Raw genomic sequence first — 19,009 nt, 5'->3', positions numbered from 1 at the left:
ATCTAATGATCTTTCATTTGATCTCATAGGCATCATCGATTTCCTTGTGAGTCAACATCCCGCCGCCAAATCCCTTAGGGATCACCTGATTTTTAAAATTGCTCCAATGCTGAACCCTGATGGCGTCTACCTTGGAAACTACAGGTAGGAGAAAAATATATGAATGCGACGTCCAAACAAAAACTAAATGTTAATAAAAGATACCCAGAATGCATTTCCTGTACCAATACAGACGTGTCTATTCTTATTTTCCCCTGAATTTTGTAAAGAACTAGAGATGAGCGTGACTTCCAGTTTTTCAACATTTGAATACCAGTGGCTGGAGAAGTTGGATGCGGCCCTAGTGAGTTCTGGAAAACATGAAAAGTTAGGAATGTAATATTATACAGGGGTGGACTCTCCATTTGGGTGTTGGGACAGTGTTTGAGGACTCTTGTCCAGATTCATTTAGGTGAAAAATAAGCAAACAAAAAACATTAGCACAATATATAGATGGAAGCTGCACATGGGGCTGTAGATTATTTCCGATTAGCTGTAGTACAAGACACAGACATATATGGTAACAGACTTCCTGCTCTGGTGTACACTCTAGCCAGGAGTTCAGTGAACTCAAACCATCCCTCCACCCCCAATCTATGGGAGGAGTTATAGTGAAAAAGGTGTATTGGGAGGAAATTAGGGTTGGCTGAATTGATGGCTAGAGTGTACACCAAACAGGAAGTTCCTGTTCCATGTACACTCTAGCAATGAATTCAACTAACCCTAATTTCCCTCCAATACACCTTTTTGACTATAACTCCTCCCACATAGTGGGGGGTGGAGGGATGGTTTGAGTTGACTGAATTCCTGGCTAGAGTGTACACCAGAGTTGAGTGAAGAAAACAGACAGCTTGCATAAGAGGAAAGAATTGAAGATAAAAATTACTTTACTTACCAAATCTTTTTCCTTTAAGGAAAAGTAAGAGCTTTACCAGCTTAATGAACTATAATACAGGTCAGAAGTGACCAGCCTGGAGTATACAATGTCCAAATAAGAGGAAAACCTGATGCTTTCCAAGTCCAAACCAATATATTACAACATATATATAACATAACAATATATTATATTATATAAAACCCGTGAGGATATCACGCTGTACACTCATTGACCACATAGCCAATTCACTTCCCATTAGCTTCTATTATTAGCATTGTGTAAACGCAATGAAGAAATGTCCCTTTAAATAAAAGAAAGAGCAGTAGAAGACCGCAGACCGATGGCTTGTGATATTACCTTAGTAACCAGACACTGCAGAACGTCTTCTCTGCTCTCACTTCATCATCCGGGATCTGGTCTCCGAGCCTCCGAAAGAAAGGGTTAATCCCTTTAAATGTTCCCGCATCCGGAAGGGAAGGGGTTAATTCGAAAAAACATTTAATAAGTCTGGATTTTTAACTTAAGTGCTTAGCACCGAATAGCCTCTAAAGCCAAATCAGCTATGGATTATTCATTTCTTGCCTGAAATGTAACAAATGACTTTTCCGTTTCCGACCAAGAAATCTCATGGTCGTTCCTTGAATTCATTTAGCACGAAGAAAGCGAAAGCATTTATCACCCAGCAAATTCCCAAAGTCACAAAACACAGAAACTTTGAATCTACCTTCCTGAAGGTTCTCTGGGTGGATGGCTCGGGACTGAGTGATCTAGGCTGGTGTGAGTGCTGTCATCCCGGTCTGGCAGTAAAGGGGTTAAAGGGGTTCCCGCCTGTCAAAAACTCCTATCTGTTAAAAGGCTCCCTGACAAAAGGCAAATCACAAACTTCATAGTGAACAGCTAGAATCTGTGAGGATACCTGAGAATGTGTATTCAATTTCCCTGCAGCACCACCACAGGTGAAACAGAGTATTACATTCTGTCCATTCAAATCAATGGGATGTTGGACAGGACTGGTCCTCCAAAACTGGAGACACTCTTTGTAACTACTCTTTACCATATTGTTTCAGGGAATATGTGACTGTAATCTAAGTTAGTCATATATTGCTACTAGATTACAGTTTAAAGGGTTAATTCTCATGTAAGGTTGTGTACACATATAGCAGAGCTGAGTTTCAGCAACAGGTCCTGTGTTGGTTAAAGTGATTAAAGATGAGCGGAACTTTCGGACTTTTGGTCCGAAAGCCGCTCACTCCAGTGCGATGCCTGCGATCCCGGGTGCATAGTTGCGATCCCAGGTGCATAGTTGCGCTTCCGGGAATCTGCGGCCGGGATCTTCCAGGGAATGTATCTTGAATTCCCTGGAAGATCCTGCCCGCAGATTCCCGGGATCGCAACTATGCACCTGGGATCGCAGGCATAGTAATTGAGCGAAGATGCCGTCAGACCAAAAGTCCGACAGTTCGCTCATCCCTAAAAGTGATGCTGTACCCTCTGACCCCTCCCCCAACCATTGGTACCAGTCATTAGAATCATTCTATTCTCTTTAAAAATCTCCATTCATCCAGTACTTATCAGCTGCTGTATGTCCTGCAGGAAGTGGTGTATTCTTTCCAGTCTGACACAGTGCTCTCTGCTGCCATCTCTGTCCATGTCAGGAACTGTCCAGAGCAGCAGCAAATCTCTATAGACAACTGCTCTAAACAGTTCCTGACATGGACAGAGGTGGCAGCAGAGAGCACTTTGTCAGACTGGAGAGAATACACCTATTCCTGCAGGACATAAAGCAGCTGATAAGTACTGGAAAAGACTTGAGAACTTTAAATAGAAGTAAATTACAAATTTGTATAAATTTCTGACACCAGTTGACCAGAGTATCCCTTTAACACATTTCCAAAGTACAAGCTTCTCTGCAAATGTCCTGTTTGGGATACGGAAATGTAATAAACAATGTATACTTACCGATCCCCGTATACGTGACATTCCCGGCTCCTCCAGCTGAAATGTCACAGCCTGGTTGAGCGATTGCCTGTGATTTAGTGGTGCCCCCCGCCCCCCGTCACTTGGCTGAGCAGGCACTCAGCTAGGTATGTTATGTTGCAGTAGGACCATAGAGTGGCACTACGTGGGCACAGGGACGGGTAAGAATATATTGTTTCTAAAGTTTCTGCCCCCCCCTGCCTTTCTGTCTTTTTTTTATTACATGGGACTTCGCCTTTAATCTCCCATCTCAGCATTTTTTATTTTATCCCGTTTCACTGTAACAAGTGGAGTAGTGGATCCACTGATCCGCCGATAGCGATGGCGTAAGCCGCCAGGGAGCAGAGTCTAAGGGGACGCTAGTCTTCACCAGTGCCCGCCACAAGGCAGGTTGGATTTGGTGGCGGTGGCAGGTGAGGTGCAGCTGGAGATGTCGGACCGCAGCAGAACTCACATCTGGAACCAAGGATCATGGGCAGGAGAGTTGGGACCGCGAACTATGAATAAGCAGGCGGAGGCTCCAACAGGGGAGCCAGGTGAAGCAGGGGGGCTATATAATGGAAGTCTACAGGCTACAGACAATTAAGGGTGCACCCTTTAAATCTAGAGAAGCCGGCCCCCGAGGAGACGGGAACCCGCGTACTGTGCAGGAGAGATAGAGACAGAAGCGGGAGAGGCAAGGTGCCCCGAGGGGCCGAAGGAACAGCAGCTCCAGACCCCGGTACATGGGCTCTCACATCCACTGAGAGAACAGAAGAGAGGGAGTAGGTGCAGTGGCGTCCCAGGCCACAGGGCACCACCACGGCTGATACATTCACTAACAGTTTCGACCATCTGGGCAACTACGGTCAAGCATGCTCAGTTCTATTCCTTATTGCTCTGGTATATATATATATATATATATATATATATAAATATATATAGTTTGAACTAGGACTACGGGTTTACAAGCTAGTTTCTCCCATTCCTGCAGTGACCTCCTGCTGGCGTCTTCCCTCTGTACTGCCCCCCTCAGGTGTGGCACTGTAATAACCTCATATATGATCTCTTTGGCATTGACTCTTTCCTTAACTCCTGTAATGTATTACAATCTGGGCACTTGATATAAAGTACTACTTGTGGCTGGTATTCTATAAAGTGAAGGGTTTGAACACTCGCTCTCGAGGGTCATTATCCAGGTGGATTTAGAATATCACTGGCGGGCACAGCTGGCACAGGCTGAATGCTCCGGCCACTGATTGACTCACCTGCGCTCAAGCCGAGAACTACTCCATCCCCAACCTGACAATTCCCCTTCGAGGACTGGATTTCCGACCTGCTGCTGCTCCGATCCTTGATGCCAATCATGGCAGCCGGGCCCCGCACTTGCCTGAAGTGTTTACTAAAATGCCGAGAGTTCCTGTCAGTATTTCAGGCACAGAATCAACACTGGAATGAGTCATAAAGACGGGAGGGAAGGAGATTACAGATCAAAGATGAAGAGCGGACATTTATAGCGTCTACAGATGCTGGAAACCAAGTCCGATCAGCTGCTAATATTAGGGTCTGACTCATGTAAGAAGAGCCGATCCACTGGGGCATTGATCAGGTGTGGGGGGATTAACGGCACTGACGGGGGCACTTAGAGGGCGTCAGGGGCCAAAATTATGAACCTGCTAATAACGTGAGTTTTCATCTTTCATCTGCAAGTACATCTCTGTCTGGGAGCCTAAAGGTGTTTTACATGGACTGAATATCGGACAATTACTGCTGGGTTTCTGGGAAAATATGACAGGGTCTTATATTATTTTTTCTGGGAAAAAGGGCTATGGATTATTTCTGAGGTAGGGCTGATTTTTGGAGAAACACACTATGCTCCTACCCTGTAGCCCCACTCTATACGGTAGATGGCCGCCATACTGTATGTCCCACTGTTGTCAGGCTCCTATACTGTAAGTTTACCTGTAGTTGTTCTCCCCCCCCCATACTGTATACCTCCCTCCCCGCTCTGTAGTTGTCCCCCCATACTGTATACCTCCCTCCCAACTCTGTAGTTGTTCCCCCCCATACTGTATACTTCCCCCCCCCTCTGTAGTTGTTCCCCATACTGTATACCTCCCTCCCCCTCTGTAGTTGTTCCTCCATACTGTATACCTTCCTCCCCCTCTGTAGTTGTTCCCCCATACTGTATACCTCCCTCCCCCCTCTGTAGTTGTTCCCCCCATACTGTATACCTCCCTCCCCCTCTGTAGTTGTTCCCCCATACTGTATACCTCCCTCCCCCTCTGTAGTTGTTCCCCCCATACTGTATACCTCCCTCCCCCTCTGTAGTTGTCCCCCCATAGTGCATACCTCCCCCTCTGTAGTTGTTCCCCTATACTGTATACCTCCCTCACCCTCTGTAGTTGTTTCCCCATACTGTATACCTCCCTCCCCGCTCTGTAGTTGTTCCCCCATACTGTATACCTCCCTCCCCGCTCTGTAGTTGTTCCCCCATACTGTATACCTTCCTCCCCCTCTGTAGTTGTTCCCCCATACTGTATACCTCCCTCCCCCCTCTGTAGTTGTTCCCCCATACTGTATACCTCCCCCTCTGTAGTTGTTCCCCCATACTGTATACCTCCCTCCCCGCTCTGTAGTTGTTCCCCCATAATGTATGCCTCCCTTCCCCCATACTGTATACCTCCTTTCACCCTCTGTAGTTGTTCCCCCATACTGTATACCTCCTCTTCTAGGATCTTCATAATATCTAAGGGTATTTGCTACTACTCTGGACAGTTCCTGACATGGACAGAGGTGGCAGCAGAGAGCACTGTGTCAGACTGGAAAAAATACACCACTTCCTGCAGGGCACACAGCAGCTGATAAGTACTGGAAGACTGGAGATTTTTAAATAGAAGTAAATTACAAATATATATAACCTTCTGACAACTGATAACTTTTTTTTCCCTCCACCATACCGCTTTAAACTAATATGGCTTATCCCTTAGATATTATGAAGATCCTAGTACAGGACAATTTGAAAAACTCTGAAAACCGTGAACACTGAAGAATACAGTATATGAGGGTGTTTTGTATATTCTACCTTGTATTTCAACTTGGTCTCTGAAATAAGATGAAAAGTGTTTAGGATTTTGGGATATTGCACAGATCTGCTAATTCCTTTCCCAGCTTTGCATATATGATATACACATCCATCACTGCAACATAAACTATATATATATGGGTTAGTGATAAAGTAAGCTTTGGCCATAACTGGTGATCTTCAATGACTTCCTCTCTATAACACAGTGAATTCTTAGAACTTTCTCACTATCAGAATCTTCCAGCAAAAAATAAAATGTGTGAAGTGACCTCTGTTGGTCGGAAGAGGTATTACAGTTTCTTCAGGAATATAGAACCTGAAGCTTCATTATAGTCATTTCCCTGTTTGTCCGGAAGTCTTAAAGTGTGCCCATGTAACACAACACGACCCACAAAAAATTCCCACAATACACCAGAGTGCTATAACCTGTAGGACTAATGCTTTGCAACTAAGGTCTCTTAGAGTGCTCGGATTCACTTACATTGGTTGCAGATTGAGAGTGGATGAGGTTTAAAGGGGAACTCTGGGAATATGATGTGCAATGTATTAAAGTGAATGGAACCACAATGAGTAAGCCGGTGTGCAATATGCTGATGTATACCACAGATGTAGAGCCCTTTTCTAATGGGACTAAAAGCCTACATTTTTAACAAAAACTTCTGGTAGAATGAAGAAAAAATATATAATATAGCCAGTAAAAATGTAATTATAATATATATATATATATATATATATATATATATATATATATATAAACATATATTAAAATGAATATAATATTACAAAAAATATATATATATATGTATATATTTGTTAATTTCAAATATATGCTATGTATTTATTGTGTTAACGCAGACGTCTTTTCATTCCTCATGTTAAGACCTTGTAGGCAGAGAATAAAAGTTGAGCATAGCCTTTCCTATTTCGAAGTCTCAAAGTTTCCTCCGACAATGTCATTGTTTTCCAATTACCATTGGGTACAACTGGAATCCCTGATTCATGACTTTAGGAAATAAAAAAGGGAAATAAATCCACCCACCGCCGGCCGCCGAGAAACAAATGAGGACGGCACTAAACAACAACAAAAAAAAAAAGCGTGCGGAAAATACATCATTGGTGACCTTTAATTGTCTTCAATGGGTTTTTAATTGGAATCCATTGATTGGGTAAATAAAGTATCGGAGTCGGCGATCTATAGAATGTATTACCCTTAATAAACACACTAAAGGTTTTAATTACTATTACGCTCATTGATTGCAATTCATTAGGTTTATGTTAGGTTTATGGAGTATCCATAGAAATCTGAGGGATATGATTTGATTGGTCGGATTGTTCTGGGAGATGCGGTACATTACATATCACACACTCTGATCTTGTCAATAATAATATTACAAAAAAAAAAGTTGTTCATAAAGATCCGTCGAAGCACGTGATCTACGTGCGAAACAGCTGTCACGTGTCATCAGGGGGAGGGGTTGGCGTCCTCACTGAAGCGAGCAGATCATGTTCAATGCCTGCTAATATGAAGTGAAATAAAGGAGTCAAGCATATGGGTGAGTGCCCTCATTTTTTCCTTTTTTCTGAATGGATTAGTGTCTATTAGGACGACACTGTCCTGTATTGTGAGTGAGCACCACCCCAGCTGATATATTGTATGTCACCATACATATGCTAGCACTACACCTCCAATAGACGCTATAGCCTACAGCAGTGCCGACTGCTTTATCTTACTTGAGAGTCATAAAGGAACTTATAACTTCATTGATTGAATTTTTCTTTTTTATGTTATTGATCATCAAAAAAAAAAATTCAAACAAGATTTGTAATTTACTTCTATTAAAAAATCTCCAGTCTTCCAGTACTTATCAGCTGCTGTATGTCCTGCAGGAAGTGGTGAATTCTTTCCAGTCTTACACAGTGCTCTCTGATGCCACCTCTGTCCATGTCAGGAACTTTCGAGAGCAGGAGAGGTTTACTATGGGGATTTTCTGCTGCTCTGGACAGTTCCTGACATGGACAGAGGTGGCAGCAGAGAGCACTGTGTCAGACTGCAGAGAATACACCACTTCCTGTAGGACATACAGCAGCTGATAAGTACTGGAAGACTGGAGATTTTTTAATAGAAGTAAATTACAAAAAAACAAAAAAGGTAAAGATGGACACATTTGTAGGTAAAGGTAAAGATGGACACATCTGTATCCTTTTCATTTCCTCATGCTAAAGTGCAGTTAATGTCGGCATCTCTCCATGTCCTATTTACAAAAGAAAACAAGCGGATTGCGTTGTAACTGTCTCCAACAAGCCATGAAACGCCTTTCACTACAAAATGGGTTGTCTCTTTGAAGTGTGATAATAAAAGGCCCGGCATGGCACTGTGGCCTAACCGGCCAGTGAACCGGCTAATCTTTCAAACTCACAATTCTATTTTGCGTAGCTCCCAGTGAAGCCGAGCAGCCGCTTCCAATGAATACCGCCTGGGATGTCTGTTAGAAGTCGCTTCCAATCCTTGCAAGCGCTGAGCATAAATGTTCTAGATAGTTGAAATAACCACATCAAAGTCTGCGGCTCTGCAGAACGTCTCCTGCCCTGCACTGACCTGCATTGTGCCCCTTGTCACCGCCGCCTTCTTGATGTCAGTCCCCGCAGCCCAAGGTATTGGATGGATTTGTAACAAACCTGGTCTCCCTGGACCCCATCCCAGAACATCATTAAGGCAAAAGATTAACATCTCAATTTACGGATCTTTCCCGGTACAGCGCATGTAAATAAACGCCACCGCCGCAAAGATTTATGCAAATATCCGTACCAAACAAATAAAAAAATAACTCCAAGGTCGTGTCAAGGACACTGTGCGGAATACAAGTGGTATTATAAACCTGGCGTAAAGCTTTATTATTCCTGGTGTTATTCATATATTCAGCCCCCGGAATGGCGAGGAACGCACAGCCGCACACTGGTTTTCACGCCGACTCTGATGTGACGGTAAAATAATGAAGCGTTCGCTCTAAACGGCATTGTTACTAATGTGCAATGTTACCGGGCTAATAATTCTGTAAAGACGAGCACAGGTCCTAGTTACCCAGAGAGATCAGATAGGATGGCAGCGGCTCTCAGATCATGGCAGGCGGGAGGCTGCGATAGGTGCAGATGCAGCAGAGGGGAGTTTGTTAGATGCAATAAGGACGACTGTGATGTTACGCACCACTTTTATTATTATTATTATTATTATTATTATTATTTCATCTTTTGATACGGAAAGGAGGTAAATCCAATGCAGTTTCTTAAAGGGGAATTTCACACTCAACCCCCCCCCCCCTCCCCCCCCCAAAAAAATACATGAAATACAGTCCTTGCAGTTTTAGTCACTCGAAGATTTGGTTGGTCAGCTTTCCCTTTAAGGTGTTTGTAATTTCTGCTCTAAGCAGGTAAACGGAGTTGCCACCACTTTACCGGCTACATCAAGTGTTAGATACAATCAGATGCCCGCCGCTGCGCTGAATCAGCTGCCACTATTTCTAATCGGTCGCCCCATTCTCGTTATTTATACCTGAAAATTTATATGCAAATCTGGTCAGCTGTGCAGATGAGCCTGGAAAGAGCAGTTCGAAGCTATCCCCTCCCCCAGCCCCGATGACGTCTGCCTCCTCTTCTCCTCCTGCAGTCTCCTCCCCGCCCCCCCGGCCTTTTGCCCCATTTTGGCGCGTCATTACAGGCATCAACAGAGCAGCGTATGAGCGACTCCACTCTAATAATGAGCCGAGATGGGGCAACGCTGACAGGGGAGGAGACTGAGGAGAAGAGGAGGCAGGCGTCATCGGGGCTGGGGGAGGAGATAGTTTTGAACCGCTTTTTCCGGGGCTCACTTCCTGTGCACAAATGACCAGTTTTGCATATAACTATTCAGGAGAAAATAAGGCAAAGGGTATACGGCAGCTGGTTAAGCACGGTGGCATGCATCCGATATGTTACACTTGATACAGCCTGTAAAGTGGTACATTCACTTTAAGTTGTTACGCGGTCTTTAAGAATATGTTTAGTAGGTTTTGGCTTAGACATAGGTGACCAGAGGGACTGCCTGGTGGGGACCTATCCAAAGATCAAGGCACTCTGCAGTAGGGGGTTCCAGCAATCTTGGTTCTTGTTGCGATAACGTTTAAATGAGGAAACACCCATACTGACGGTATCAAAGAGAAAGTCTGACAATACTGGAAGAGAACGGTGAGAGGCACGTGGACAGTTCTTGACTTGAACAGAGGTGGCAGCAGAGAGCACCTTATCAGACTGGAAAGAATACACCACTTCCTGCAGGACATACAGCAGCTGATAAGTACTTGAAGACTGGAGATTTTTTTTTACATAGAAGTCATTTAGAAGTCATTTACAAACCTATATAACTTTCTGAAACCAGTCGATTTGAAAGAAAAACTGGCTTTGGTTGTTTAAGGGTCTAAATCTGACCCCCACCCCTATGTTTAATAGAAGAGAGACAAATAGATAAGGTATTCTGTATAGAAATAGTCAGTAAATCCCCCACCACCGACCCTCCCAGACCTGTATGTGACATAATACAAGCAGCAGGCACTGCTATTGAGTCCCGGCCTCTGATTATCATGCTGGTGAGAAGGTGCCGCATGCTAGCCGGCTGATTACCGTGCCACATTATGATTTACCACGCTAAACACCCTCATAAGCATAGCAATCAACCTGTTAGCCTACCGAGAAGCAACGGCCATAAAACACAGATACTAGATAATGTGCTGGACACCTACATAAATCATGGATAGATAGGCAAATGAAAGACAAAGAATACATTACTACCAAAGTAGCGTCACCAAATCTCCAGGGGACGTAAGAATATATGGTTATATGTCAGTCACTGGATCTATGGGAACGGATGGCGACCCCAGACTCATACACCGGGGAATGGCTGCCTAATATCTGCCGAGACTGTAATAACTCATCTCACATGTAGTCGTAGTCAGACAAGTATGTGAGCGCCTGGTGTGGATGAGCCGAGATCTGGGGAATAGAGAAAAAGATTCATCACTTTAAATCAGAATCATGAGAAGCTACTGAAAAAGAAAAAAAGTTTAACATTTTTTAAAAGTATTAATGCACCAAGAGGTGATGGTCTATGTGTGATTGCCGGGGGCGCTGTATACTGGTGTTGAACCAACTGGTGGGCTCTGGTGGTTTGGTCCAGGAGTGGTAATTCCCCCCCCCCCCCCCCCCCCCACGACACACAGGCACTGGAACTTTGGTTAGGACTAGTGTGAGGTGCAGTGGTGCAGCGACAAGGACAGGCAGAGTTCCACTTAAAGCAAATGTACCATCAGGTACATTCGCTTTAACATGACCCACGGATAGGGATGTGCGTGTAAGAGGTGCAGGCTGGCAAGGGATGGCGCCAACATATTGCCCACGGAAGGGAATAATGGTGGAAAATTATGCCCCGGGCTGCTGGTGAGACTGTCAGTGAGCTGTCAGTGCCAGTCCTTAGTACCATAAAGGCAGGCCACATGTACTGACAAGGTGGACCACGGGCCCCATAGCTGTTGCGTGGTCTGCCTCCATGATAGATACCTCTGTCAAAACCTGGAGCAGCAACCAAATCCCTGCCATATATTCATCACCTGCCCCATAAGAATTCTTATGCAGCTTAGCAGTTTCCACGACCCTTTAGACTCAAACATGAGAGATGATACCGGAGAGCAGCAGTCAGCCAATCCTGTCATAAAGACATCCCCCCCCTAAATGGAGCCGTACTCTCAAGCTGAAGGAAGATCCCTACTGCTATGTAGATTGGTTATCTGCACCGTCAGTGCATCAGTTATAGACAGAATGCAGATTTATCTGGCCACCCGCAGTCTCTTCTACACATAATGTGGTATTGTAGATTTAATACTGTATACAGCAAAGTCACAGCTGAATATAATCAGCGGAGGAGTCTTAGCAGGAGTCTGTGCATTGTAAATGGCTGATGACCAGCGTCAGACCGGGATCGGCATTTACAGGGAATCTTTATTCCTCCGATTCTTCATGTTTATCTGCAGCTTATTTATGGGTTTTTTTATAAGGGAATTTTTGCCCCCTATTACGGCCACTAGTCAGTGTATTGTCCGATGCTTTTGTGGTGACCCAGGGGCACAAGACAGTAAATGCAAGAGCTGATGTTGCGGTAAGGCTATGGCACTTGTCATGGGGCTTGGAGTGGTAGTAGCTCTCCCTAGGTACCTGCACATACCTGGTAGAGGTGTTCCTGTGTCCTCTCTGTAGTGTAGTGGTATAATATAGGAACGCACAGGATCCTGCTTGGGATTCAGTGCGAGCAGTGCAGGTTTGCTACTCACTCCCACACCATCATTTTTGATATGTTGCTGCCTATGGTGAGACTAACAATTCCTTCCATACTTGTTATTATCTATTCAGTCTCCTTCCCCCAGTTCTCAGCTGCTGCTTTCTGCTGAAAACACAAAAATCTGTGTGTGAGCTTTTCTCTCTGTCTCCCCCTCCTCCCCCCTTCCTTCTGAGATGTAAACAAGTCCCTGGCTGGCTGTATCTGCAACTCTGTAGCTTCTTAATAATGCTGGGAGGATTAATCACAGTGAGTTCATTAGCAACTTGACCTCAGATTAAGCCTCACAGCATTACAAAGAAGCTACAATGCTGCAGATACAGCTTGCCATGGACTTGTTTACGTCAGCTGTTTCAGAAAGGAGGGGGGAGGAGGGGGAGACAGAGAGAAAAGCTCACACACAGATTTTTGTGTCTTCAGCAGAAAGCAGCAGCTGAGAACTGGGTAAAGGAGACTGAATAGATAACAAGTATGGAAGGAATTGCTACTCTCACCAAGGCAGAAACAAATCAAAAGTTATGTTTGCACAGAATACCCCTTTAAACAGCAGAAACGTTTCCGTCTCCTAAAGTTACAGTGCAATATTTTGAATAACTGTATTCAAAAAGTGCGTTTTACGCCTGACAGGTAATTTTTCCCAGCAACTTCCCTTTAAGAGGTTTTGGGTGAATCCTTCTTTAGCTGTTCTGACTGAAAGTAGACAATACTTAGGTTTTTCAAAGTCTCCAGAAGTTTTTTGTTAAAAGACTTGTACTTGTCGTGATGGGACTACCTAAAGGGAATACGTCCAAATACGCACCAAGCGCTGTTGGGGGAATTTTAAAAACCATGGTTACAGTTACAATAAAAAAAAAGAGGAAAACTCTCTCTCTTTTTCTTTCAAATCACCTGGTGTCAGAAAGTTAAATAGATTTGTAATTTCTTTCTATTTCGAAATCTCCAGTCTTCCAGTACTTATCAGCTGCTGTATGTCCTGCAGGAAGTGGTGTATTCCCTCCAGTCTGACACAGTGCTCTCTGCTGCCACCTCTGTCCATGTCAGGAACTGTCCAGAGCTGGAGATGTTTTCTATGGGGATTTGCTGCGGCTCTGGACAGTTCCTGACATGGACAGAGGTGGCAGCAGAGAGCACTGTGTCAGACTGGGAAGAATACACCACTTCCTGTGTGGTCTCCCACCACGGGTGTTACCTGTCTTCACACCTCTCGCAAAACCCTGTACTTTAAAGTGTTAGTGGTAGTAAGGTATGACTTAAGTTTCACCACTAGATGTCGCTAGTATATGTACTGTGTGTCTAAGTATTGCACAGCTGTGGTGTCAAAAGGGTTATTGTTTCTGTGATTTGTGCACCAATAAGAGCTCTTTCTCTTTTCTACCTATCTCTATCATTCTCTTTTCCTTGCACTCTCATCTCACCCACTCACAGCACACATTACAGATGCTGTAGGAAGTTGTCACATGGAGAGAGAAAGTGCAGCCACACATTAGAGAGTCTTACTTTGGATTCTTTAGAGGAGTGACACAAACAAGAACGCTCCCTACAGCAGTCAAGCTGGGCCCTGGCCTATGCCAGGTTCCCTGTTATGGGACTCACACAACTAGTCCAGTGTAGTGTAGTCTGAGGTGTGGTAGTGGACGCACGCACATGGGACCAGAGAGCATTTCTTTCTTAAAGCATCACTTCTACACTATGCAGTGCTGAACGCACACTTAGAGCGGACAAGTTGAGGACCATCCCAGCCCACGCTAAGAACACGTCTAAAGTGCAGGACAGTATCCTGAAGAAATAGGAACTGATCCGGATAGAGCAAAGTTGCTAGAATCCTACATACTCTATCTCGCAGCGCGGGTGTAACCAAAAAATTCTGACCACTCTGCTCATCCCAGGTAACAAGGTCTGGGGTTTGTGCCACCCTCTAGGACAGGTCACTCGACACTGGTGGGCAATAGGTGGTTCAAAGACCAAAGAGTCAAAACACAGGCACAAGTATTCTCTCTACTCTCAAGTATTCTACTCATTCTACCTCTTAAGTTCTGGCAGAGAACAGTACTACTTTGGGTTGGGAATCTCTTTACATCCTCCTCTCTACTTCTCTGAACTCTTTCTACCTCTCAGCACTCAACTCAGTCAGCACGGCTGTACCCCTTCTCAGCTCTCAGCACAGATTCGGTCACTAAGGTCTAAAGTAACTTATCAAGCTGAAACTTACTGTGTATCACTGTATCAAGTATTCTGGCAGTAAAGAAAAGTTTATTTATTTTAACTGGACTTAGTAGTTATTCGCTAAGCACCTACACAGCCATTGCATCCTCCTTGGGCCATCTCTCCTTTCTGTGGGTGGCAGTGCCATTAGTCTGGGTGGGTCAGGGGGCTCCACTCGGGACCACCGTGATAAGTACCCAAGGGACCCCCAAACAGCCCGGCAGGTAACTGACCACAGGGGGAAAGGGTATAGCCAGCCTCACTAAAATAAAAGCAGGTGTGCCATCATACCTGTGTGCCCAACCGCCCAACAACAGCATAACACCTGGCTGAGCCATATCTCAACCACCCCCTACCCTAGTGGAGTCACACAGCACTATCTGGCAAGTTACCGGTCGCGCCACCGAGGGGGGGGGGGCACCACCCGTGCAGGGTATACAGCAGCTAATAAGTACTAGACCACTAAGGATTTTTGGAAAATAAATTCAAACTTTTTGACATTAGTTGATTTTGATTCTAAATCTTTTCACAGGAGTACCCCTTTAGAACTTCTATGCTGACTGAACCAAGTCACTAGGGCAGCCCCAGCATCTTCTTCCCACACTAATGAGCTCAAATGATTAAGGTCCCCATAGGGTGGGTAGAAACCTCTGGGGGCCACCCAATGACTCTGGGCCCAAACTGGAGGATAGAAACCTCTGGGGACCAGCCACTGACTCTAGGTCCAAACCGGAGGAAAGTGGTCAGGTTCCCTTTAAGGGTCTAGGAAGCCCCGATCCCCTTGTAGTGACGGCCTTGTTTATTCTGCATTCAGTTTTCTCTGAAATAGATACAATACAAATCACCAGTTCTTTCCTCTTATTGTTCCCCTCAGTTACATCATACACCGTATACAGCTGCTTTTTACTGTATTTAAATATAGAGACAATTACATAGTAGCGTTCGCTATATTTAACAACGCCCCGGCCGCCGCTGAAAATATTGGAAGTTACAGATAACGTTTAAAGGAACGTCTTACGTGTACATGAAAGGGAAACTTCTAAAAGGTCAAAGCATACAAATCCAAGGAGAAGATTGGAGATGTTACCGGGGCATCGGGGGTCACAGCTGCTTCAGATTGGGAGAAAAACACGAAAAACACAAAATATCATTTACATCACTTACAGGTCACACAGATCTTTTTTTAAAAACTCTTTTCATCGAAAGATACAAATACATGTAACACCATCAGGTTTAACATCTATATAAACACATAATACAGGTGTCATGCATGTAATATAGCATCAGATAGACATTAAAGGGGTACTCCAGAGGGATTTTTTTAATCAACTGGTATCAGAAAGTGTTATAGATTTGTAAATTACTTCTATTTAAAAATTTCCAGTCTTTCAGTACTTATCAGCTGCTGTATGTCCTGCAGAAAGAGGTGTATTCTTTCCAGTCTGACACAGTGCTCTCTGCTGCCACCTCTGTTCATGTCAGGAACTGTTCAGAGCGTGAGCACACTTGGGTTAATTGTATTGTGCAAAGGCATATTATAATAAAAAATTATAATGGATTATGATAGATAGATAGCTAGATAGATAGATAGATAGGAGATAGATAGATAGATAGATAGATAGATAGATAGATAGATAGATAGGAGATAGATAGATAGATAGATAGATAGGAGATAGATAGATAGATAGATAGATAGATAGATAGATAGATAGATAGATAGGAGATAGATAGGAGATAGATAGATAGATAGAAGATAGATAGATAGATAGATAGATAGATAGAAGATAGATAGGAGATAGATAGATAGATAGATAGATAGATAGATAGATAGATAGGAGATAGATAGATAGATAGATAGATAGATAGATAGATAGATAGGAGATAGATAGATAGAGAGATAGATAGATAGATAGGAGATAGATAGGAGATAGATAGATAGATAGATAGATAGATAGATAGATAGATAGGAGATAGATAGATAGGAGATAGATAGATAGATAGATAGAAGATAGATAGGAGATAGATAGATAGATATAATGGAGATAGATAGAAAGATAGATAGATAGGAGATAGATAGATAGAGAGCAGGGGCGTAGCTAGGATTCATGGGGCCCCATAGCAAAAAAAACTGTATGGGCCCCCCCTCCCCTACACACTAATATATATATATATATATATATATATATACACTCGGTGATGTGGCCCAAAAAAATTCTCTTGTGGCCAGAGGCAGAATCCTATGGTTATATACATAGGTGCAGGAGCAGACCACCTTTTGCTTAACCCTTTATTTACTGCACTGTATAAGTGACCCAGTGTTCTCTATCATGCTGTAATAGAAAAAAGGGTTAATACAGAAGACAATTAGCTCTGCTACTCCTGCACTGATAACCCCTGACCTCAGAGAACAGAGGACATAGGTTATCAGAGTAGCCAGGCAGAGAGCTAATTGTCTTCTGTATTAACCCTTTTTTGTTTTGCAGCATGTTAGAGAACACTGGGTCACTTATACAGTGCAGTAAATAAGGGGTTAAGCAAAAGGACACAGGAGGCTCTTATCTTCCCTGGGCCCCCTCCCTCCACGGGCCCCATAGCAACCGCCTTCCCTGCCTCTATGGTAGCTACGCCACTGATAGAGAGATAGATAGATAGATAGATAGATAGATAGATAGATAGATAGATAGATAGGAGATAGATAGATAGATAGATAGGAGATAGATAGATAGATAGATAGATAGGAGATAGATAGATAGATAGATAGATAGATAGATAGATAGATAGGAGATAGATAGATAGATAGATAGATAGATAGATAGATAGATAGATAGGAGATAGATAGATAGATAGATAGATAGGAGATAGATAGATAGATAGATAGATAGATAGGAGATAGATAGATAGGAGATAGATAGATAGATAGATAGATAGATAGATAGGAGATAGATAGATAGATAGATAGATAGATAGATAGATAGATAGATAGATAGATAGGAGATAGGAGATAGATAGATAATAGATAGATAGATAGATAGATAGATAGATAGATAGATAGATAGATAGAAGATAGATAGATAGGAGATAGATAGATAGATAGATAGATAGATAGATAGGAGATAGATAGATAGATAGATAGATAGGAGATAGATAGATAGATAGATAGATAGATAGATAGATAGATAGGAGATAGATAGATAGATAGATAGATAGATAGGAGATAGATAGATGTTTTTGCCTATTTTCTTTGATCTTTTCTTCCTGAGAATCTTAGTTGTTACTGTCCTGAAAATTTACAGTACAAAAACAGGTAGAGAATAAACTAGCAGGACAAAAAAAAAAAAAAAAACATTTAACAACATAAAAGTAGAAGAACTCGCTGCTTTGACATTCCGTTAGTGTTTTTGCGCAGTGAACACCCAAGGGCCTTAGCATTAAAACTCTGTTGCTTGTGATAAGGTCATAGACCGGGAGATAGCTCAGTGTACAAGCCGAATAGAAAAACATAAATAATTTTACCCAAAGGTAAAATACATAAACCTGAAGCAAAGTGCTGGCCGTGGAGACGCACCTGAGAGGTAGATGGCAGCCGAGCCTGACACGTCGTTAGAGCTGCCAGATGATTACTGAGCGTCTCGCCTGCACCCTCTGACCTCTCAGCTTAGATTGCTAAAAAGTTCGATGGTCACTGATTACTGATGGAAAAGTTTGTAAGGCTTAAAAGCCACTTCAAAAACTTATACATAATGGCCTCTATCTGTTCATCTGAGACAAGGAAAGGCACTGAAGAGACTGTGCTTTCTCTCAAGGACGTTCAAGGTCATTATAGTACATGGTGCACAAGTTGCAGGGGTCGCAGCAGCAGCAGAGGAGACGGATGTTTTTTTTTTCTGTCTGAATGCTAAGAAATGGTTTCGTAAGATGGTTGATTTAGATATAGCTAAATACTGGAGTCTATAAAACACCACAGCAGGTGTATAAATGGTCGCAGATGATAAATGCAATTGTTTCCCCGAAAGTAGGACCCCCCCGAAAGTAAGGCAGGGTGAGGGTTTCGGGGGGGTCCGCCAATGTAGGGCACCCCCCGATTGTAGAGCAGGGTAGCTGGGAGGGGGGAATGTAAGGCCGCATATGGGTGGGGTCCCTGGGGAAAGTACAGGAACTGCTACGGTACCTCGCTCCATCCAGGAGCCGCCCGTATTCCGCCTTCAGTAAATGGCCTGCGGCGCATCCTGCTGCTCGAGCTGCGATTGGCCAGTCAGCTCGAGCTGCGATTGGCCAGTCAGCCGGCTCGCAGCTGATTGGCCGAACGTCACCTCGTCAGCCCGGTACCGCAGAGGAATCGCGTTGAGACAGAAGAAAGGTAAGGTGTGTATGTGTGTCTGTGGAATGAGAAGGAACAGGGGAAATGGAGGGGAATGAATAAGAAGAAGGATAGGAAAGGAATAAGGAGGAGTGGGAGGAAGCATGAGAAATCCAAAGGATCAAAGAGGAATAAGGG

At 43.6% G+C, this 19,009-nt stretch overlaps 1 protein-coding gene across 3 annotated transcripts in view; it reads left to right on the top strand.

Moving 5' to 3' along the window:
* Nucleotides 1-19,009, top strand: part of LOC138799868 (cytosolic carboxypeptidase 6-like) — a 291,975-nt gene that overhangs the window by 91,078 nt on the left and 181,888 nt on the right. For all 3 annotated transcript variants that reach the window (XM_069981583.1, XM_069981584.1, XM_069981582.1), the window contains one exon: nucleotides 30-144. In XM_069981583.1, coding sequence (XP_069837684.1) covers nucleotides 107-144 — 38 coding nt within the window. In that variant the 5' untranslated portion in view covers nucleotides 30-106. The remainder of the gene's footprint in view (nucleotides 1-29; nucleotides 145-19,009) is intronic.

The sequence above is a fragment of the Dendropsophus ebraccatus genome, chromosome 8, assembly GCF_027789765.1.
Source record: "Dendropsophus ebraccatus isolate aDenEbr1 chromosome 8, aDenEbr1.pat, whole genome shotgun sequence".
Lineage (NCBI taxonomy): Eukaryota > Metazoa > Chordata > Amphibia > Anura > Hylidae > Dendropsophus > Dendropsophus ebraccatus.
This window is presented reverse-complemented; position numbering and strand designations above follow the sequence as displayed.